This window comes from Alosa alosa, chromosome 13 (assembly GCF_017589495.1).
Source record: "Alosa alosa isolate M-15738 ecotype Scorff River chromosome 13, AALO_Geno_1.1, whole genome shotgun sequence".
NCBI lineage: Eukaryota > Metazoa > Chordata > Actinopteri > Clupeiformes > Clupeidae > Alosa > Alosa alosa.
In genome coordinates this window covers 19,448,908-19,472,187 of record NC_063201.1, presented here as the reverse complement: position 1 = coordinate 19,472,187, position 23,280 = coordinate 19,448,908, and the positions used below count along the sequence as shown (strand labels likewise).

Sequence of the window (23,280 nt, the reverse complement as noted above, 5' to 3'; positions counted from 1 at the left end):
GGCCTGTAAATGGAGTGATTTCAGGGTGAAGATTAGTGCTTAATGCTGAGATTAGTTATAGGCCTCTTATAGTCAAACCGTTGCCACCTGAGACGGTGAATACACATAGGCCTATTACTCACCAACAGTGAGTCACAAGCAAACATTAGGCTGATCATTTAGGCTAGAGTATTTGAGATGAAATATATAGGAAGAGGGTTAGATTAGGCAGGTAAAGGTGACAAAATATAAAGAAACTGTATGGTACAGATTTTGGGTCATGATAACTGGGTTTTTCAGACTATGCACTGCTACCTTTTAAATAAATTGTTCTAGAATTGTTTCTAAAAGCTTTAAACTGTTTACCATGTTGTAAGTCGCTTTGGTTAAAAATGCGTCAGACAAATGTAATGTAATGTAGGCTACTTTATCAATGGAAAGTGACTGTTGCCCCTTGCTTAAGTTATCCTTTGTGATAGCCTACCATCTACAAGTGACATGGAGATTTCGTTCAGTAGGCTAACTGAACATGCGAGAGAAGGATCTCTTTTGCATTCTGACTAGTCCTCCTGACAGACCCGACCAAGTCCAAATCCGCTGCTGTCCAAACAGTTCGCAGCTGCTTCTACCCCAGTCGGTATGTCCCTCCCATTTCGTTTGTTATTCATGGCTGACGTCTGCCTCTTCCCCCTCGCTATGGTTTCCATGTAGGTCAAATACGCTATTGGGTGTTGGACTTGCCAACCTTGTACATACTGCGATCAGTGCGATGGATATGTATGACAAATTGCAGAGAGCTGTGGAGTTTTACCTAGATCCTATACATTTCCCGTACATTCTAGCCGTCGTTGTTCTTGTGTATATTGCTCTCAAGGTAACGCAACTGGTTGTCAGAAGATACGAGGGTGCACGCGCTCTTGAGTGCTTTCCCGGACCACCTGGTCACTGGTTATTTGGGCACGTTCGTGAGGTAAGTAACTAAGTAGAGGAGATTTTTCGTTGGCTTATGTGCTTTGCTGTGATATTTTGTCATTCAAAATACATCTTAAGGAAATGCCATTGGATCTGTATTGCTTTGAGTTCAGAGTAGGCTACAAAGTTGCTTGTCTGTTCAGCTGTTTTATGCAAATACGCAAAAAGGGCAAACGATGGACTGTTGTTCATAACAGGTTTAACCAATAAACAATTCTCTGTTGAAGTTATAGTAGCTACAGTATAACGTCGCTATAATAGCCTTCGCAGTGATGCAGAGGACTTGTGAATATGACAGACTTCGAATCAAGATCTTGACCTTAAATGACCAGCGAGCTGAAACCAGGCTATTGTGGATAGTCTTTCAATAAGGCAGTTGATTGATCTTTGCTATGTGACATCCTAAATTCCAAGTTATTTGATAGGCTACCTGAGTGTTAGACCTATCCCAGGCATTTGTTATCCTTTTCCTCTACCGACTCCTTTACAGTTTAAACAAGATGGAACAGATATGGACAAAATCGTGAAATGGGGAGAGGCATATCCATTCGCATTTCCTCTGTGGTTTGGGCCAGTTATTGCCTTCCTCAATATCCATCATCCATCCTATGCAAAAACGATATTAGCCTCAACAGGTGGGTGTTTGTCTCAGGCAAGTCTATATATATGCATAAATAATGGCCTTCTAAATGGTTTGAAAATACTGTTCTTCTTCCCCCACAGAGCCTAAAGATGATATCGCCTACAGGTTTCTTATCCCATGGATAGGTAGGGCACCCACAGATTGGAATGATAGTGAGCTTCATATGACAGAATTCCAGACAGCATGTGACACTGACTTTGCATTTTGAAACAATGCCATGGTGTCCTCTGAGTTTGCTGTCACATATTGCTACAAAACGGACTATAAGATAAGGCGTGTACAAATGTACGAACGTTGCCTATTATTTTGCTTTTGTTTTTCCAGGTGAAGGCTTGTTGGTGTCTCATTCAAACAAGTGGTTCAGGCACAGAAGACTACTCACCCCTGGTTTTCATTATGATGTGCTAAAGCCTTACGTGAAATTGATTGCAGATTCAACTAAAGTTATGCTGGTATGTTCAAGGCCGTTACACTGACCCTGCTATATTGTATAGGTGAGAGGGATGAGAAGAGATAGGGTATATTTGGTTTGGCTATTTAGCTCTAAAATGCAAAATCACTGAAAGCAAATTTGTTAACTTTACTCATTGACCTCTATAACCCTACGACTTTAACTTTCTCTTCCTATTGCTTCCATCTATCTTAGGATAAATGGGAAGCCCATGCCAAAGCAAACGAGTCATTTGAGCTTTTTCAGCATGTGAGCCTAATGACACTGGACAGCATTATGAAGTGCGCCTTCAGCTGCAACAGTAACTGCCAGACAGAAAGGTGACCGCTAACCAAACCCATCAACAGTAGTGCAACACTATGCAACAGTTTTGGAGTAATCTTAAAATATGTTTTGTAGTGTATGAGACTGCCACTCACTTGGAGGCAGCCGTGGCCTACTGGTTAGCGCTTTGGACTTGTAACCGGAGGATTGCTGGTTCGAATCCCGACCAGTAGGAACGGCTGAAGTGCCCTTGAGCAACCTAACCCCTCACTGCTCCCCGAGCACTGCTGTAGCAACATGAACGACATTTCCAAAATACACAAGTTAGCAGTAGGAATTAGAAGAAGTTCAGGAGTGCCAACTGTATTAACTATAATTGGTCTTCACTAGATTTGTACATTGATATTTAGACTTTGAGCTGGCTAGTTTCTGACTAAACTCTTCACCGTCCAGGTCACTGCCAAGACCTCAGTAAATCAGTGATTTACATTCTCTCCCATTGCAGTGGGACTAATGCATACATAAAAGCTGTGTATGAGCTGTGTGACCTGGTGAACCTTCGCTTCCGGGTCTATCCCTACCACAGTGATATTATATTCCACCTCAGTCCACATGGGTACAGATTCAGGAAGGCATGCAAAATTGCACATGACCATACAGGTATCAGCAAAATATTTAAGATCTCTCAATTGATTTCAGTAATATGATACTTATTTCAATGACATGACGTATAATAATATAATATAATTCTTCAAGAGGAAGTCATCAGAAGGAGAAAAGAAATATTGAAGCATGAGGAGGAAGAAGAAAAAGTACAAACAAAGAGACACATGGACTTCTTAGACATCCTCTTATGTGCAAGGGTATGTCACCTAAACCAAAACATAATCCCTGTTTATGAACACTGAATTCATTTCTATCTTAATTTACAGAGTTGCAGATTTTTTTTGTCTGATTGTTTGATAATGTTCCCGCCCATAATCTGTGTTTCTGATTACATAGTTATTAATTACTAATGTAATTGTAGTGTAATTGCAATGTTTTGCAATAAGTTACCCCTCCCAGTGCAATGGAAGCTGTAGCCTACATTTTACATGTTGGCTCTGTTTGAAACAGGTAAAACTGCTGCCTTTTAATATATCTAACTGAGAGTTAAACCTAACCTAGATATCTAAGTGCGGTTCGAAACTGCCATTTTTTTGCTAAGATTTGTCAAAATCTAGCAAGAAATACACACTGTACTATCTGATTATACCATTGTTGTAACCATTGATAGTGTCTGGTCTGATATAGGTGCCTTTTGTCTAACAACTTTTTACCAAAGTCATGCCTGATAGCTCTCTATTTAGGCAGGGAGGCAGCGAGCCGCTGCCTTCCGTTTCAAACAGAGGCGTTGTCTGACATTTCCATGTGGTTTGATTCTTCCACTTGCGTGATCTCACTTGTGAAGTCAACATTGCTTTTTACGGTGGATGTTCCCATTGTCAGGATGAGAATCAGGAGGGCCTTTCGGACGAGGACATCCGAGCCGAGGTTGACACGTTCATGTTTGAGGGCCACGACACCACGGCCAGTGGCATCTCCTGGACCCTCTACAGCCTGGCCAGCAACCCAGAGCACCAGCAGCTGTGCAGGGAGGAGATCAGCCAGGTGCTGCAGGGGAAGGACACCGTGGACTGGTACGGCCTGAGACCATGTCAGAAATGCTCTCCATAAAATTATTTTAAATTCTCAAATTGAATTGACATTCAGAATACCTTGCTTGGAAGCGTGCTTCATGAATCTTCCATGCCCAAGTTTGAGTTAAGTTTGATGTTCACCTCTGAAGTCACATTTTGATCTTTTGAACAAGTTTGATTAAACAAATGGAAATTATTTGTATCCATCTCAGGGAGGACCTGCACAAAATCCCGTACACTACCGTTTGCAGTTTAATGTCTTTTTGTTCTTTATGTAAAATTTGCCTTGATTTTTTTACTTGTAGATAGATAGATAAATAGCCATAGATTTATTGTATGCATTGATCAGATTTGATTTTATAATGTGATCTGGGTGTTATTGTAATGTTTTGCACCACATATCTTCCCTGTGAATTAAGAATGAGCTAGCTGTATTACAGAAATGCTCTCCATAAAATTATTTTCAATTCTCAAATTGAATTGACATTCAGAGTACCTTGCTTGGAAGCGTGCTTCATGAATCTTCCATGCCCAAGTCTGAGTTAAGTTTGATGTTCACCTCTGAAGTCACATTTTGATCTTTTGAACAAGTTTGATTAAACAAATGGAAATTATTTGTATCCATCTCAGGGAGGACCTGCACAAAATCCCGTACACTACCATGTGCATCAAAGAGTCTCTTCGTCTGTACCCGCCTGTACCTGGCATGGCCAGGAAACTGACCAAGCCTATGACCTTCTTCGATGGCAGGACTGTACCAGCAGGTGGGTGATCAAAGTTGTTTATTCAACTTTATTGGGCCTCTTATGCAAGGGTGTTACAGATGCTTTTGTCTTAGTGCAAGACTAGCATAAAATGGTTTAAATATGAACCCATCTGTTTGTTTGGCTGGAATAAGTATTCTGAGTCTGAGGTCATTTAAGCTGGTTAGGGTGGTAATAGTTCATGTCCTAGTTGCTTCTTTAGATAAATGAGTAAGGATATCTCATAAAAATGTCTTCTTTGAAGAATTGATTATGGACAAACATGGTCATGTAATGATACATTTCAAAACCACTGTCTGTTTGAAGTGCTTTTTGTGATTGTTGAAGACTTTAAAGATACTACACAGTTTGTATTTGGTTTAAGGGGAGTTCACTGCTCAAAAAATGTCATGTCATGTTTATGTCCTACAGGTTTTCTGGTTGGAACCACTGTTTTTGGTCTGCATAGGAATGCGACAGTCTGGGAGAACCCCCATGTAAGTGGTGCCTAGGAACTATAATCTATATTGAGTTTAGATGCACAACCCTCTAGACGCCACATATGTCAAAAATTAGATAGTGATGGTGAGTGAATGCTTTGTACACATAGCATACTGTACGTTAATCAAATAATTTAGCTTCAAACCCCCCTAAATACCACTTTTTTCCTGGTCTGAAATATCGATTTGTAGGCAAAAACCTATAGGAGCCTGATAAAAAATGCTAATTTAAAAGAAAAGTGGTCAGACGGATTTAGAGGGTTTTGCTTCTGAACTCTTCGTTTGCACTTTGATAAAAGTCAGTCTTTCCTATGATTCATTTTAGTCATTTAACTGATAGAGTCTTTTAACTACTAATAGGGATTTGTCCTCATTAAAGATTGCCTGAAAATTTGCTTTTTTCACTGTCATGCTGACGGTTTGTTATGTGTAAATATTTGAGCTGTCAGCTATTTAGACATGTCAGTCAAGCAGAAAGATTTGCATAAAGCATTTGAATTCTAATGTGATAATATGAACAAATGAACAAATGATATTACACTGATATGAAAATTTTTTCGAATTACATTTCATCTTACACAGTCTTGGGAACCTGAAAACTAAACTAACTAGCCTCTCTTTGCCTGTGCCTGTGTTGTTGCCATAGGTGTTTGACCCGCTGAGGTTTCTGCCAGAGAACTGTGCCAAAAGGTCTCCGCACGCATTTGTGCCCTTCTCTGCTGGCCCCAGGTCTGTGAGCTTGCCAGATGATGATTGGTGTCACGGGCACTGTTATAGGAGAAGGCATGCAGGCACTCGCGGTGCTCAGGTTACTGTGTGAAAGAGGAAGCTACTCATTTACCTAAATGGAGTTTGGAATCATTGTGCCTTTGGCCCAGTGACGACCCTCTGCAGACAATAACTTCTCAGGTTATTGACAGTTTTGGCAGGGTGTAAGCAACTAGGGCTGCTTGTGTTGCTCTTGGGTTGTTTCAATCTGACATAAGCAGCTTTTAGTTTGGGCTTTTCCAATGGGGATACTCGTCTTTGTTGTATCTCTCTGTATTTCTACTTGTTTGAACATGATTATTTAATTGTGCTCAACAGGCTATATGAGGACATATGACTTAATTAGTACTAACGTCAAGGGCTTTTGAATCATATAGTGACTCCTTGAGATATAAATATGGCTCGGCTCACTCCTCTAAGTTGTAAATGTTAAAGTTTCCTGTAGAACAGTACAAACAAAACCAGACAGAATTCACACAGTGACCAGATTAATTAGCCTCAGACTCTTGTTTGGGTGCAATTTTTGTGGTTTTCAATGAACTTTCAACGCCACTGCCTAAGGGTTAGGATTTAATTTAGTACCAAAACAAGTATTAGCCGGCTGCCTTGAAATGGAATTTGCATAAGAATGCTGAAATGTGGAAATGAGATTAAATCAAAATCAACAGAGAGGTTATCATGAGGTGGTTGCCCACCAGTGAAATTGAAAATAGGTTTATAAAAATAAAAAGCTTCAAAGAAAGACTGCATATTATACACATTCATCATGTTCTATATTCTTGTATGCCTTTTCTCATATCGCTATTTAATATTAATTTCCAACCATGTTCCTATTGCACTGAGTTCTCCCCCTCCTCCCCCTTCTAAGGAACTGCATTGGCCAGAACTTTGCCATGAATGAGATGAAGGTGGCAGTCTGTCTGACCCTGAGAAAGTACGAGCTCATGGCCGACCCAGACAACAAGCCCAAGATGTTGCCGCGCCTGGTGCTGCGCTCCCTCAACGGCATTTACCTGAAGGTCAAACACCTGGAGCTGGAGCCCTGAGCCATGCTTTGCTATCCATGAGGGTAGATACAGTACACAGACTCGGTATCCAACACATGGATTCATTAGCCAGTGAACCTAAACTGGGAGTGCACTTGAGTGCAAACATCCGCCAAGGCCAATAGTCCACTCTTGTCATAAAATCTCGGAAGTGCAAGAAAATCTTTATCCACATCTGCTGTTTTAATAGGCCCATGCTACACACTCTTTCACCAGTTTCATGAAATCAACCTTGTAGTTTTTGTATAATTCCATTGACCGAAATAAACGGTGGAGATAAAAAATATGGATGTTTTACAAAGCCCTGTTTGAAAGCAGAATTAATATATCTTTATTAAGGGAATTCAATAGCAAGCTCAGTGTATAATATGTGTATACAGTACTAACAAAGCAATCATTTATATTGTTGAAAATGGAAAATTGTTTGTATTTCTATGGAATTCAAAGTCTGTAAATTGATTTGAAAAGATTGTGAAAAGTTCTGCTTTTAGGCATGTTGCATTTTACTGCTTTGGAATAGTCCTGCCAGTTATGTTTAATTTGATGTTTGAATAACACTCATTCTTCCACTCAGTGTGTTTAGTTTCTAGTTTATTGCCACTGTTGCCACAGCATTCGATTCCAATGCTATTAGATTACCTACTTTCATTTAAAACCTAATTAAGCAAACAACATTATGCAGAGTGATGCAATAACCTGTTAATGTTATTTAGAAACTTTATTGAAATAGAAAAAAAACATACGTCATTCTAAATGATTTCACATTCCCACATTCCCATCCCTCTCCGTGATGGGAAAATAGAAATCAACCCCCATCATCTCTACCACCTGTTGCCTAATGTCTCTGTCGCTGGAATGAATCCAGAAAAAGGGAAAAAGCCCAGCCACTGATGTTCCCCATCTGCTCAGTGGGGACTTCTTACTTGTAGGGAGTCATTTCCTGAGATACGGTATTGTTCAGTGTCTCAGGGAATTACTCCCTACAAATAATTACAAGGCATCAGGCATGGTATTTGACAAGATCAGCCATATTAAATTAATTTATTTCATTCAATTAATTAATTTATTTCTCTAATCAGCCAAAATAAATGTTATGGAACAGTACTGTAAGACTAATTAGGTTCCGTCCAAAGCTCCTCATTGCAACCTCATGTTTTTAACTCTCCCTAGTCTCAGTCCATTATTCACTCATTGGTAGACATGTTTCTTTATGTATGCCTAAAAGTACTTTGTCTGGGCAAAGCTTGGGAACAGAACTGGAGGAGATGATATTCTGAATGGTGAGCAAACAGTGCTGCTTTCATCAACAACACATCTCTAATACTAAGGTTGTGCTGAGGAAAGAGCTTTTGAAATGGGTAAAAATTAACACTTCATACTTTCATACGATCACATCTTAAAGCAGTTGTGTCTACTTGAGTCTGCCACCTCAACCCACAGAATCGCAAACTCCTCTCCTTGCACAAGTGTACGGTTTAGCAATACACACCGCCTTACTGCAGTTTAAATGAACCTTACGTCAGAAGACATTTAATGTTCAGAAGGCCTATGTATGACAGTCTTGAATGGACAATGCCATGTCAGACTCTGTAATTGTCAGGAATGTATGCTGTGACAGTGTTGTAACATCTGATGCAAGCAATCACGTGGTTCACATATATTGCCGTGCATGATTTGATTAACCAAGTGGAGTCACACCGGCTTGTCCAGTGGACCTGAGAGATATTTCAATATTTTGGAGATCAAAACAAAACTTTCATTTTATATGTACCAAAAATCACTAGTGACACTATAGAAATGTTAAAAAATGACAAATGTGTTTATTTGCTCTCAGACGTATCAAAGACACACTGGACACTATGTCCGACAAAACAAAAGTTTTCATTTACACAGCCATTATGAGGAGAACGTGTAGGTGTTTGGTGTTTTTGTAGTATGTTTCCAAGTACCAGAGCAGACCAAGTTAAGTTCAAATAAGGATGTTTTTCCTTAAGTTCACTTGTAAGTGAGCCAGACCAGCCCACAATGCCCAACATTGGTAAGACTCAACTACTCCGGAAGGTTGTGTTGCTCACAGCACCATCTTGTGGATGCAAAAAAAAAATCATTCAAATAACGGTTTCCGGTCTGGGGAGTGTTTGGCTTGCACTCTTCACTTCTGTCCTCAACGGTCCATTTTGTTGAGGTCAGTACGGTTGTTGACCACAGATGTCTTCACTTTCAGACACTCCACTTGACATTTCAATCCACTGGTCTTGGAGAACTGGCTTTGTTAACATATGGTAAATTTTGTCCTTTGTATGTGTAGAGAGGACAAAGTATGAATAGCTAAAGAAATTAAGTACAAATTACACAAATTAACCATCAAGAAAATATAACCTTGAAGAGACCCAAACACACAAGTCACAGTGAGGCCATCCCTGACTGAGTCCGAGTGCAGATATATAACTACCATTCATAGCACTCTACTACATGAAGGAATACCCATGAGCCTTTTGATGCAAGCAACCTGCAAAGATTCATGGGGGTGCAACACTGTACATGTTAAAAAGTCCTCAATAAAACGAAACTAAAATGATGTCAAAACCACAGGGTTATCGAAAGTCAGAAATCACATGGCGACCTCGTCACAGTCTTGTACGTAATTGGTATGATGGGGTCAGGGGAAACAGACTAATCATGGTCCTTGCGATGGATGACAACAGATGGAATGCAATCAAGTGTCACTCATTGGCTAATACAAGTTTCTGGAGCAAGTTTCACACCCCACCCACCCCATAACAAAGTGAGACAAACCCTGTATAAATAGATCTGTGTAAAAAATGTGTGAAAAAAGTCAGTCCACAAACTGCCGCCTCCCTGTTCTTCAATACTCCTCCTTGTGCCATCCCTATGAAGTGTCCACCCACGCGAGACAGCGCCGACGCCCCATTGGCTAAATGAGCAGCGAGGGGGTGGGCTTCTTCCCGGGCCACGCCTCCTTGGCATACTTCTTCTTGCGTGGCTCGTTGAGGGCCTCGGGCGGGTAGAGGCCCGTCACTGGGGTGGGGTTGAGGGTGATGGGCGGCAGCTGGGGCTCGGGGGCCAGGTCCACCTCTGGCGCGGGGTTGGGCAGGGGCAGCGGCAGCCCCCCGAGGATGGTGGCCCCGGGGTGCCCCTCCTGGTGGCTGGGTGGCAGATCGGAGTAAAGCCCACCCCGGGCGCCGAGGCTGAGGGTGTGTGAGCGAGGCACCGAGTCGTCCAGGCCGAGCGCATTCTGGTAACCGTCCAGTTTCTTCTTCTGTGACAGAAAAAAAAGAGGGTCAGAAGCAGAAGTGAAAGCTGCCTTACTGAAGACGAGTTACTCACCCTACTGCATTCATTTTCAGCTTCTGTTTAACTATCAAACACACTTCCCGCATTTTGAAAATTCAGCACAGTACTTCAGTACCCTTATATAGGAAAAGATGGCAGAGGTCCATTTCAGACCGTATAGGAAGCTCAATATTTAATTTTCATCAGCGAGGTCCAAAACCACTGTCACTGTGCTCTCATAAGCGAGGTTGTTTCTGTCTCCTCAAGTCTCACCTTCATAGGAACCACTGCGGTCTGCACCATGTTCCTGAAGCGTCCAACTGATGGGTCTATGTCCTCTGCAACCATGCAGAATGCACAGTGGTTAGCACACATGAAATGTCAAGTCACATTCTGCTAAGGCCAAAATAGCATGCTTCATATAGCATCAGCTTCATTTCAGTAATTTCCTCCATGACGATTCATTTCTCCATGGCTGTTATCTTTCATGGCAGGCATTTAAAAAGGTACCATGTATAGAATATGTTTTGTCTGAAAATACAAAGTGACCTACAAAAGCAGTAGTATGTGAAGAAATAACCGTTTTTCAAAAACATCAAAACAGCTTATGTTCATACCTGGGTTGATGATCTCGTCGTCCTCCTTAAAGGCCACTCGGGAGTTTCTGCGCTTCCTCTTGGGCCGCTGGATGTCCAGGTTGCCCTCCTCGATGGTCAGGCTGGAGATGCGCTTGTTGTGGGCCGTGTTGAACTCGGTCAGATTCTAACACAGAGCAAAACATCACTGAGCAACCCTGGGAATCACGGAGTGCCTCGCAATACAACACTGTCACAAGACATTGGCATTGCCCAGAGTATAAGTAAGTATAAGTATATATACTCTTTTGATCCCGTGAGGGAAATTTGATCTCTGCATTTATCCCAATCCGTGAATTAGTGGAACACACTCAGCACACAGTGAACACACAGTGAGGTGAAGCACACACTAATCCCGGCGCAGTGAGCTGCCTGCAACAACAGCGGCACTCGGGGAGCAGTGAGGGGTTAGGTGCCTTGCTCAAGGGCACTTCAGCCGTGCCTACTGGTCGGGGATCGAACCGGCAACCCTCCGGTTACAAGTCCGAAGCGCTATCCAGTAGGCCCCGGCTGCCCTATTGCCGTTGCAATACAACACTGCCACAAGACATTGCCCAGAGTACGTTGCAATACAACAGTGCCACAAGACATTGCCCAGAGTACGTTGCAATACAACAGTGCCACAAGACGATGCCCACTATAACGATAGCATCAGGAGACAGCAATTCTGTACTACTATGGAACTGCAGTACTAAGAATTGTGTGGTACCAGGTAAGGAAATCATCTACGATGTATACAAAATCTGTAATTTGCCAACTTTTAAATTTCTTTTGCATGTACTATTGAGGGTGTTGTGCTGTGCTTGCTTTTGGCTTTCTTGCACACAGGACTGCAGAAGGTGCGTTTTTTCCTATATGCTTCAGTTCAAAACAAGAGCTATATATTTGGTGCTAAGAGTGAACAGGCACCATTTTAGTCATACAGCAGTTTTCCCCTTGCAAAGAACTCAAGCCTCAAGCACACGCACACTAAAATAAAAAGTGAAGTAAAAATAACCAACACCGGTCTTTCTCACACGCACAAGATAAAACCCCTTTCTCTCCGTCTCTCAAGGCCAATACAGCCTGCATTCATATACAATGCTGTACAATACTGTGTAATTAAACAAACATAAAATCTCAAGTATACACCTACTCTCCCATACATATGCAACAAATCACACACTCGGACAGTATACTCAAACAGTCTCATATGCACACACAAACACATTCTCACACACAAACACATAACCACTCACACATGCACAATCTAATAAGAAACACACACACACACACACACACATCCACAATCTAATAAGAAACACACAAACACACACACCTCCAGCTCAGTCTCCTCCTCTGGTAACCCCAGGAGGCCCTTGAGCTCCTCGTCCTCCCCGGCCTTGCTGTCTCCTGGTGCCGCCCCAGGTTGGCTCTGAGGCTTCTCTCTTATGGTGTAGAAGCGCGTGGAGGCCCCAAACGACATGGTGGAGTCGATAGGCACCTGCTGGGGCTTATGAGGCTCCAGCCGAATGTGGCCCAGAAATGTACCGTGTGCTGAGGACAACCACACAACCAGAGACTAATTAAAAGGCATTAAAAAAAAGGCTCCCATCTCATCTTTACATGACCGTATACTCCCTTTTAACCCTTGACAAATTATCACTTTAGAATGCATATGATGTATTTTAAATGATGAGCGTTAATGTTAAATTTACTGACAAACAGCTTGACATAGTCCAAGATACCCATGATGCCTGGTATTGATTCATTAGCAGTACAAAACCGTGTTGTTAGTGTTCTAGCAAGAATTTTACATTTCTGAAATGTACTAATGATTAACTAGATTAACCCTAGAGACAGAATTCTCCTATCTGCCATTCTGAACTGCACCTATACTCCCTCAAGAACAACCTTCCCCATTCACGTCTTAAGGTCAATCCAATGGCCTTTTTTAGCTATAAGCGTGCTAGAGAACTGTGATGCAACGTCCGGTTAAAGATGTGCGAGAGCTCACTCACTGCTGTTGAGGTCGATAAGGAACACCCTTTTGAGGTGTTTGTGGTACACCAGAGCGGCATGCGCGCGAGAGCATGACTGATGGTCAATGGTGAAATCACACATGTCCGGGTTCCTCCCGAACAGGTAGAACTTCTTCTCATCGATTATGAGTTTCTGCACAAAACACATCCGTTAAATGAGGAAGCACTGGGCCCAAACAGTGCAGTCTCATACAGAGATGACATTATAAATTAGGTTTACTTCAACATGTTACCCTATGAAAAATGTACATAAAACGCAACTAAAGAAGCAAAAGGACATACAATAATTATACATCAAATCAATCATATACATGTAATCACATCAGTGTTTCCCACAGAATTGTATTCTATTTGAGGTGGTAGGTTTGCAGAATTAACTTGAATGCAACAGTTTTTAACAAATTAGCGCAGCGTGGTTATGATGCTAACCAGATTAAAGCACAATGTAGTACAACCTGGAAAATCATTGTGTGGTGGTCAATGTTGATATTGTGGTGGGCCGCCACAAATAAGTCAATGTATGGGAAACAATGCACATAAACAAATATATCAACGTGAGGTAATTACACAACAGACTGATGAGTGTGTCAGTCATTGTTCCGCGAGTCATAACACAGAGCACACCTTCACACTCTGAGCTTAAATCTTGCTGGGTTTTATCTAGCACTTCTCTTGACCCAACAGCCACATCTAAACAGACACCAAAGTGCAAGCACTTGTGGGCTGCTGACTGTCAGGTTAGTATCGAGTGCAGGGAAGGGAGGGGGCGGGGGTCCACAGAGTCACAGTCCACAGACTCCTATAATGGTAGTTTTCAAATATAACATTCACTTGAATGAAATCATAAAATCATTAAACAGTGGATTAAATCAATGACTGGATGTAATGTTGGAAGTCCTAAGTCTACAGATACCTTAGCCTGAAAATAACTTGAGGTCCAATTTACATGGAGAATGGGGAATTTGGGGGAAATGGGGTAACCAATCTCTGTTAAACCAACTAAGGCAGATGTACACAAATGGAGAAAAATCTGCATACACACGCTTGTCGAAGCACACAAGTAAACTGCTAACTGTATTATCGACAGTGTCGGTGCCGATCTGCACATCCTACCTCAACGAGTTTATCTCCTTTCACTACGTCCAGATGAAGTCCAGGAGGGGGCTTCCCTGCCCTGAAAAAAAAAAAAAAAACATGTAAATATTTGCAGCATTGCACAGGCCCTTCCCTGTCCCATGGTCAGAATTATTGCAAATAATTAGAATGTTGAAAACAGCTTTAATAACTCATTATCCGTATTTTTAGTTGCCACAAGGTACAAACAAGGGGGCTATAAAAGTGTAACGTTAAGAAACATTCTGCTCACTAAGTTAAAGCTGACGATTAAACAAAATTGATATCTTGCATTGCCTTGCATGTTGCGAATTGAGATCACTTCATATAGCCTACAATGCTATGAACTGTTTCACTATGCATAAACTGATTAAATGTTTTGCCAGTTGAAAGATTAAGAAGCAAAGTTTCTCGGAAATTATATGAAATTAGTAATTACAACAGAATTATCCCTGAATACTCTGATACTGAATACTCTCTGTGTGCATGGTCCTAGCAAGCTAAGTTTACTTTGCTAGCTACTTCGCTAACAAGGGACCTGTTATCTATGCACATCTAACCGCTCTCCAGGCACATAGAAGTTTTCATTTCCAACAGATATATAATTCGACAATAAACTCGAGTGCATTTTACACTGGTGAGACTCACCATGAAGGACATTCAAAATTCGGTATATTAACGTCAGCTTTGGTGTTAGCCATTTCGCTTCATTCTTCATTCACAAGAAGAATCGAAATGCATGCTGGGTCTATTTCGGAAGTGCATGCAGTCTAAGAAAATGGGATATGTAGTTCTACAATGCCATCACTGCAGGCAGTAGAGCAAGAAGTTATCACCTTATTTAAATACAGGATTAAGGTTATTAAAGACTGATCATCGACTCTGCTTAGCCTAATTTAGCCTAAACCTGCCACTCTGTGCGATGATAATTTAGATTAGGCCTATTAGTTCTTACATGCCATGCAGTGAAAATAGCTTATTTTCAATTTGATCAATCGACCTTTCTATTTTGAAGCCTTTAGGAAATAGCAAACGTAGGATATTGGCTACATAGAATCATTTTGAAAAGCTATCTCGATAATAATATTTCAAACAGTAAAGCCAAGCTTCAACCTACAAATAAGCCTCGACTAACTTCTATCTCAGGACTTGAGGTAAACCATTGCACAATAGTCTAGCCTAGATAGATCACTCAAAATGTGAGGCCTAATAAATGATTAAAACAAGGATTAAAAAGGATATTGTACAACAGAAAAATATTTCACAGACATATGGAAAACCAACAAATAATATAGCCTAACATTTTTTTAAGAGTAGCTGGACTTCCTCATGTAAGCTCTGAGAACAGTAAACCACCGTGTGCTTTCATACGCAACTTCCCATGCCTATTTATTACGCCTACATCATTAGAAAAGTCAGCGAGCAGTGCTTGCGCAGCGTCACTGAACGATGGACGGATCAGGGACAGTTTTGCCCCTGCAAGAATTCATCGCATCCCTGGATTGTGCTTCACTGCCTCGGATTCTACAAGTCTGCTCGGGGGTCTACTTTCAAGGTAGCCTACTACTTTCAATTTTGCAATAGGCTGTAATGCAGGTGTAGACTATTATGTGTTCAATAGCAGCATAGCCCTTGCAAAAAATAACTCGAGTTTGGAGACAAAAAAAAGTTGTAGGCCTACAATGTTCTGAAGTACAATGCAGCACAATGCTGTTTTCATGTCCACAATACGAGAGGCTATATAGCCTACTGCATTTCTGTAAAGTGAAACACTCAAAGAACTGCAGTTATTATAAGACTAAGCTATTTTTGGCTGCTTTAATGTGTCAATGAAAAAGGCTAATGAAACAATTGTGGGTGTCGTAACCAACTGTTTTCAGTTGCGTTAGGTTACATGCTTAATAGGCTAGTCTGTTTTTTTTTAATTATTTTTTTTTAAAAAGAGATTTATAAGCAGGGATGTAGTGGAGGCTAAAAGCAACTAAACTCAGTTTATCCACCTCTAAATTTTCAGAAATAGAGTTTATCCACCTCTTATTAGAGTGTATCCACCTCTCAAAAGAGTTTATACACCAATTGCAACTTTAACAAAATCACACTTTCACAATATGTCCACTCATCAACACTCTAGGATCCATGTAATACCACTGGTATTGTTATAAACCATAGACTATATAGACAGTCTATGTTATAAACATTCAACAATAACCTCCACCATAATCCACATGTTCTGAATGCTTTTTTATAAAAAATCTGATAATCATGACAGTCCACCTCACAGAATTCATAGTTTAACCACACTGTAAAAAAAAACTCTCTGCGTTTACTTAAAAAAACAAGTCAACACATTTCACTAGCTTTTTTGAGTAATTTCAACTTGACAGTGAAGAACTCAAATAATCAAGTTAAATCAACAAATGCTCCCAACTTGAAATATCTAGTAATGCCAACTTAGTATTGTAAGTAAGGTGGACTTACATTAGGTTGGCAACTCAAAATTTCAAGTTGAATCAAAAGTTCTTCCAACTTAAAAAAACAAGTCAACACATTTCACTAGCTTTTTTGAGTAAATTTTACTTGACAGTAAATAACTTAGATAATCAGGTTGAATCAACAAATCCTCCCAACTTGAAAATATATATAAATTCCAACTAATACATTGACTCTAACAAGAAAAAACAAGTCTAAATAACAACTCAAAAATCCAAATAGATCAAACAATGTTTTTATTTTTAGCCAGTTTGAACACCCCTGACCTACAGTACCCTCCAGAATTATTAGCACCTCTGCTAACGCTGACTAAAAACAGGAATATTAAATCATCTTTTAGAAATTGATCTTAATGCCTTAAGTTAAAAAATGAGGGAATTTCCAACATTTAAGGACACCAATTTTCTTTGTGAATGAATAATGATAATAATCATAAATAAATAAATAAATAAATGTTCTTCCTTAAAATACAGGGGTCATAAGTATTGGCACCCCATGTCATGCAGGAGTCCGCATAGGTAGGCCAGTGCAGATAGAAGATCCTTGATGTCCTGTAGAACAACAGTCTCTTCCAGGACGATGGCGATATTGGTGACAGTGTCTGGCGCTTTCATGGCGAGGTCGTCTTCAATGACGGTCAAGATTCCAATTTTCATGCCTCTAGTCCTCCTCAGCATCTGCATCCTTGGTGGAAAAGCACAGAACTACATCACTAAATTTGCAAAAAAATAAATTAAAAGACAATGGTTCTCTGCTTGTGTGCCTTTTAGCGACCATCTGGTGCAACCAGGCCAGGACAGAAAATGTAAAGAGAAGGAGAGGAATGCTGGTGCAGCTCAGATGTCCTCTTAATTCTTTTTTTACTTAAGGCGAGACACTACAGGTGAATAGGGTAACATTTTTAACTAGCAGATATCACTATGAAACTTTCCCAGTAGATTACTTACATTAATATGAGAAAATAATGTATTACAAGTTTTCTGTAATTTAGTGTTTACATATGCAAATTAGGCAGTATCTAATAAAATATGCGATAATTTGCATACATTTTAAAACACGTTGAGTTCATCATTAACTGGTGCACCTACCGCATTTTCGAGTTCCCTAAATGTGAAGTGTTTGTGCTTCCTACTTTTGTGTGTTGCAAAGTTTTGTACATTGCCAATGCTATGGTCGCAGCCTACAAATGGACAAGTTATAGCTTCACCACGACGTAAATGTCCTCCAAGATGTTTAAAAAAGTCCACTGTAAAGAGTGAAGAGTGGGAAACTTCTCTCTTATAGATACTTAATTATGCAAGTTGAGTCAACTCAGTTTCTTAAGTTTGTTAGGTGAAATTCCCAAATTAGTTGTGAAAACTTGTTATAATGAGTTTTACTACACTATTTGATTATTTGAGTTCTGTTTAGTCAGAAAAGTTATTTGGCAGTACTAAAGGCAAGTTGTATTTTTTACAGTGCACCTCTTATTTTACCACTAAATCTCTGTTTATAAGTGTATGAACAACTCAATTTCAATATCCCCCATTATTGCTTCCTTAATGTAGGCCTAGTCTTACCAGCATTTTAAAACCATTCACTGTTAATTTTTAACTATTGTAATGTTTTTATTTGCAAGTCGATTTGGACAAGCGCGTCTGCTAACCATAACCATAATATGTTTAAGCCTTAACAATTGTCAGATGTCTTTTGAAAGGGGTGATGTTAGTTTTTAATGACTTATTGAAAATAGATAGATAGATAGATAGATAGAAACTCTCAGTGGGATATTCAAGGGACATTCAATTTAAATTGAATTTAATTCTATATAAATTCAAAGGGAAATATATTTCCAGTCGTTAAGTACCACTATGGAAACTAGGCCTATATAACAGGAAAGCACACCAGAAGATAAATAGGTTATATACAGTACATATATAAAGATTGATAGCTATTGAATAATGAAGTACAGAGTAATCTAAGACTTCTACCATTTAGCATTAACAAGAATGGTTTACTTTCCATTTCCTTTTGATTTCCTTTAGTTAAAGAACCATGATAGGCTATCAGAAGTCTGAAAACACGTTTGTCCTATTTGGCTTGAAAACATAGGCCTTTGCTTTGGTGTCTCTGAACCAGAACTGTAAAGGGGCAGCTAGTCCTATGCAGAACATTTGGCCAGAAATACCATTTGAATGAAGAGCCTAATGCACACAAACATACTTATCTACTACTCATACATTACTAATTCCTCTTTCTTAACTTTGTGTTTTTCGCCTGTTTTCACCTCTTCAAAATAATGACACTGGCTCGTTTCGGCCCACAGGGTCAGTGTACGAACTGTCAGGGAGTGAGGTATGCCTATCCACTGGGGACCTTATCAAGGTTATTGGCCTGAAGCTCTTGTCAGGGAGCTGTGTTGACATTGCTACCAATAGCACATGCGAACTTTCGGTTGACCACAAAGGTAAGTCTGTCTGGTAGACTTTGGGGAAAACCCAGTTCAATACCTGTTTCGAAGCCCTTAATTGTGTCCATGATTATTTTTATTACATTTTCCGTCACAAATTTGCATGGTTGGTACTTTGCGCTCTATTATAGCTTGTACTTTCCATATTAAGTAACTTTTTAACTTCTTTATGATCTTGTTAGATCCACATAGTGCTTGTATTAAGCATAAAAGTAGATCCACCACCATTTCTGCATGTATAGCATTCTAGTGCTACATCAGTGGTTCTTAACTGGTCTGGCTTTGGGATCCACAACTTTCCATGTTCATTAGGTCGCGACCCATATATTTTTGTAGTGATCAAGCCAACAGATACGGTTAGCTACATGGTAAGACACACAAAGTGCCTTGTTTGGACCATTCTGATGTTTGGCATTACATTTGGGAAGTTTTCAACTCCCTTTCAAAGTGCTCGACAGATTTTTCTTTGACAGGGGTGCTTTGTTATGTGGCATTTTCTCTCATGTGCCAGCAATTGTGAACATCGCACACTGGGGTTTCTGTCCCATTTTGTCTCAATTTAAGTGAATCCATATATATCCTACTTTCTACCTGTCACATAAACATTGTCTATGTCCATGGCAAAGACTGACATACAAATAAAGTCTATAAAAATAAAGGTCCAATAATAGATATCATAAGGTAACATTTGAAATGGGCGATTTTTTAATTTATTTTATCTATTTTTTTAAACCACAAGCTCTGCAACCTACTCAGAATGATTCCGCAACCCACTTTTGGGTCCCGACCCACCAGTTAAGAACCACTGTTCTACATTATGTCATGTTTAATATGTGTTAATATGGTCTTAGGTCATACATTAACTGGTGGTTTTCACAGGCCTGTTTAAGATGGTGGCAGAAGATATGCCGTACGACTCGCTGGAGGAGATGGTAAGCCTGTTGCCTGTGGGGGTGGATACTGTAGGCTCCTTCTCCTTCATCAGCCGCTCTGATCTGACTATCGACAACTTCACTGTGCCGGCGGGCCAGGAGCTGACCTTGCTGTCGTCTGAGCAGGGCTGTGCCCGTTGCCAGTTGACTGGGCCAGAGGGGTCGACAGCCGAGGTGCGCATCTCCCTGAATCACTGCGGCGCATTTTACGAGTGCCAGAGCGAGCACGGCTACTCCCTGGAGGAGATCTTGTCGTCCACACGGCTCCGGAGTCGCCGCTTCCGCAGCCTCAAAGCCAAGGCCTGCGGAGGCCCACTGGTTCTCACACCCATCTATCAGATTGAGGCCATCATGCACAGTGAGTGTGGAGTAGAGCCTTCTTTACCTCAGTTCGCAAATAATAATGATGTGCAGTAACACCACTTCCCTTTTCAGGAGTTCATTTTGAGGTTTGTCAGGTAGCTCAAAACTCACTGCAGCTCAAAACTCACAGGAGTTCAAAAAATAAATTTGTCATTCTACAAGTTGGTTTGATAGGGTTTTTTGGTTTCACTATCTTTCAAACACGTGAAATTATGTGCTGTGTGTTATGTAAGTCAAGACATTTGAACAAGTCATTAACTTCATCATTGACAGTGGCATGAAATAAATGTAAGGGTTTGTGTGCTCTCCAATACAAGCTGTCTGCTGTCTGCAAAGAAAAACAACTGTCTGATTGACTTGTCCTGTGAGATAGAATGTCTTTTATGCTGCACTGCTCAATGCGCACATAAGTCTGAACTGAAAGTGTAGTCTAGTTTCACTTCCCTCTACATATCTTACTGCTTTCTCCTTATACAGTGAGGAAAAACATCGTGAACTTCCCTTCGAGCCTGGAGGTAGACGTTGTCGACGTTACCAACGAGTGCAAGAACGTGGAGTTTGTCAAACCTCTCAATCTGATAGAGTTGAGTGTCCAGCCACCGGACGCCTTCCCCACTGTGGCCGAGATCCTGGAGTCTCCAGAGGGATCGCGTCACTTCTTCAGCAGCACCTGGCACACACAGCTCAATAAAGGCCAGAGGCTGGTGCTGCACGGCTGCGGTCAGACCAACATGGTCCTGGCCTCCACGCCCAAGGGTCGCAAGGCACAGCAGTACTTCCTCATCTGGGGCAGTTATGGCGGGCGCCTGCGGCGCAAGGCCCGGGAGTTTTGCTCGGTGTACGAGCTGTACGTGGCCTCGTGCAGAGCGGTCGACGGGCTGCGGGTGAGTGTCACGCGGAACTGCGAGGCGGTGGAGGAGGAGGGCCTGCCCGAGCTGGACATTGGGGACCAGTTGGACGTGTTGAGGTGTGAGCAAGTGGAGCTGGCTGGGGTAGGGGGGGACAAACAGAGGGTGGAGGCGCTCGTGTGTAGGCGCACAGCAGAGGAAGATGATGACGACGATGATGATGATGAGGAGGAAGGAGATGGGGAAAGAGAGGGGAAGTGGAGCAGAGAGGACACTATCTGTTTGCCGCTCTATATGGGCGCCCAGTTTATGGAGGTCATCACGGACAAGAAGAAGTACACCCTGACTGAGCTCGGGAAAGAGTCCTTGCTGCCACTGGACATCAAGGTGGCCACGCGGGATCCTGACCTGGAGAAGGACCCTCTGTCCGGGCTGCCGGCCCTGAGGCTGGAGGAGGCGTCGGTTGAGCCCACCGTCCTTGCCAGCCTGCTGGACAAACCGCAGCGCTGTTTCCAGCTGCCCACGCAGTGGCTGCACATGTCCGTGTCCTTCACTTCTGAGGCCCTGCCCTGGCCCAAGGGCCAGCCTCCAAAACTCTACCAGGAGACGGTCACAGAAGTTAAGGAGCATTTCTACTACGAGTTCCGTAAACTCACCAGCATAGAGGCAGCCCCGCCACCCCGGCCGCCCAAGAGGAAGATGTCAGTGGGGAAGCCAAAGAAGCCGGCCAAATCGGACATGTCCAGGCCTGCTACCCCAGCAAAGAGTAGGAGTCTGTCCAGTAGCTTCTGCCAACTATCAGTGGACAGTGAGAAGCAGGAAAGAAGTCCTGCCCCACCGCCACCTACGGTAAATCTCATTTACATGTCCTTGAGCAAAAAAATCAGTCTACCAGTCTATCAAAAGTGAACTAGTTTTGCTGAATCTAGTTAACAATTCAGACTCTTAGATGAATATAATTTTAATCAAGGATGACTGAATAATCCAAAACTTGTTCTAATATTTCATTAATTTTAGGAAGGGTAGTTAAATTAGGCCTATTACATGCAACTCCTAGATGTCCACATTTTTTCCATTATACAGATGTTGTAGTCATTGTATCTCCATTCCTAAACAAAGCAGATTCCTCTAGACTCTAATTTTATCTTTCTATGGCATGCCACAAGACAGAAAGATATTCTGTAATATGAAACATGATCCATTACCATATCACAAAGCTTTATAGAGGTTATGTTGCCGCTGTATTACCGTTTATTTTGTAAGCAAAAACTAGTGGCTTTATCATGAAACTTGTGACGTGATAACATGATGTGCCATGGCCCCACCCATTACCCATTCATGCCCACCTGACTCATGTTCAGTTTCACTTTCCTTGCCGCTATAAACCATATTTGGCCTCAGTGGAGTTCCGCTGTTCCCTAGTAACCCTCCTTAGTAACCCTCTAGTATGTGGCTTGTTTTTGTTCTGCTATTAGTTTCATTTAGCTGGACTTCTTTTTTTTTCTTTGTGAATTGCTGTGCTTTGCACTGAAGGTCTCACCCTCCATCACTTCCGCATTATCATGCCTTTGTGAACAGTACGGTTCAAAGAACAGCGTGGTCATTCAACAGAAAAGATATTTCTATAATTTCTTTTTTTAAAGAGCACTGAAGATGCACCGCCAGTGCTTCCTAGAAAACCCGGCTCAAAGACAGGAAGTACACTGGTGCCAAATACTTATGTGGAGAGGCCCCAGAAAAAGTCAAAGGCCAAAGGTACAGATGGATGTATTTAATCAAGAATGACTTGTTAAAAAAAAATTACACTTTTATACTCTTGAGATGGTCTATTTAGTCATTATTACTGTTTTTTAACAAGTTAATGGATATGATTAATTCCTCTTATGTTTCCTGTAGTCACAGAGAGGCACAATTCAGACAGCGAACATGACTATGAGAGCATGGAGGAGATGGTGCGAAATGCTCAGGAGAGCGTCTTGTACTACTGACTTACGAGAAGTACCAGCCAATCAGTTGCTTCGGTCTGCTAAGACAACCTCAAGGGTTCCTGTGTGTGTGTGTGTGTGTGTGTGTGTGTGTGTGTGTACAGA

The 23,280-nt window shown here is 41.3% G+C and overlaps 3 protein-coding genes and 1 non-coding gene across 4 annotated transcripts; 2 read left to right on the top strand and 2 right to left on the bottom strand.

Moving 5' to 3' along the window:
- The first annotated feature begins 643 nt into the window (after nt 1-643).
- LOC125305889 (cytochrome P450 4B1) lies at nt 644-7,618 on the top strand. Its single transcript, XM_048260933.1, has 12 exons — nt 644-949; nt 1,442-1,586; nt 1,675-1,719; nt 1,919-2,046; nt 2,241-2,365; nt 2,815-2,969; nt 3,066-3,172; nt 3,798-3,988; nt 4,619-4,752; nt 5,164-5,228; nt 5,878-5,960; nt 6,868-7,618. The coding sequence occupies exons 1-12, from the start codon at nt 749-751 to the stop codon at nt 7,043-7,045; spliced, it is 1,557 nt and encodes a 518-aa protein (XP_048116890.1). The 5' UTR covers nt 644-748; the 3' UTR covers nt 7,046-7,618.
- A 1,222-nt stretch (nt 7,619-8,840) lies between these two features.
- ppp1r8b (protein phosphatase 1, regulatory subunit 8b) lies at nt 8,841-14,836 on the bottom strand. Its single transcript, XM_048260934.1, has 7 exons — nt 14,757-14,836; nt 14,109-14,169; nt 12,975-13,128; nt 12,293-12,510; nt 10,957-11,101; nt 10,613-10,677; nt 8,841-10,325 (listed from the first exon to the last, which is right to left on the bottom strand). Exons 1-7 carry the CDS (start codon nt 14,807-14,809, stop codon nt 9,981-9,983), a joined length of 1,041 nt encoding a protein of 346 aa, XP_048116891.1. The 5' UTR covers nt 14,810-14,836; the 3' UTR covers nt 8,841-9,980.
- Nucleotides 13,588-13,749, bottom strand: LOC125306658. Its single transcript, XR_007195588.1, has one exon. It is a non-coding gene; the product is annotated as a small Cajal body-specific RNA 1 (non-coding RNA).
- Nucleotides 14,837-15,553: 717 nt separating the features above from the next.
- On the top strand, nt 15,554-23,271 carry themis2 (thymocyte selection associated family member 2). The gene is made up of 6 exons (XM_048261859.1): nt 15,554-15,663; nt 18,904-19,044; nt 19,927-20,337; nt 20,820-22,039; nt 22,834-22,945; nt 23,087-23,271. Exons 1-6 carry the CDS (start codon nt 15,558-15,560, stop codon nt 23,176-23,178), a joined length of 2,082 nt encoding a protein of 693 aa, XP_048117816.1. The 5' UTR covers nt 15,554-15,557; the 3' UTR covers nt 23,179-23,271.
- The last annotated feature ends 9 nt before the right edge of the window (nt 23,272-23,280 follow it).

Coding starts and splice junctions, on each gene's coding strand:
- LOC125305889 (XM_048260933.1), top strand. CDS start 749: ATGGATATGTATGACAAATTGCAGAGAGCTGTGGAGTTTTACCTAGAT. Junction 2,970..3,065: donor AATTGCACATGACCATACAG/GTATCAGCAAAA, acceptor TAATTCTTCAAG/AGGAAGTCATCAGAAGGAGA. Junction 3,173..3,797: donor ACATCCTCTTATGTGCAAGG/GTATGTCACCTA, acceptor TCCCATTGTCAG/GATGAGAATCAGGAGGGCCT.
- ppp1r8b (XM_048260934.1), bottom strand. CDS start 14,809: ATGGCTAACACCAAAGCTGACGTTAATATACCGAATTTTGAATGTCCT. Junction 12,511..12,974: donor CCTTATCGACCTCAACAGCA/GTGAGTGAGCTC, acceptor GGTTGTCCTCAG/CACACGGTACATTTCTGGGC. Junction 10,678..10,956: donor CGACGAGATCATCAACCCAG/GTATGAACATAA, acceptor GCATGGTTGCAG/AGGACATAGACCCATCAGTT.
- themis2 (XM_048261859.1), top strand. CDS start 15,558: ATGGACGGATCAGGGACAGTTTTGCCCCTGCAAGAATTCATCGCATCC. Junction 19,045..19,926: donor ACTTTCGGTTGACCACAAAG/GTAAGTCTGTCT, acceptor TGGTTTTCACAG/GCCTGTTTAAGATGGTGGCA. Junction 22,040..22,833: donor CTGCCCCACCGCCACCTACG/GTAAATCTCATT, acceptor CTTTTTTTAAAG/AGCACTGAAGATGCACCGCC.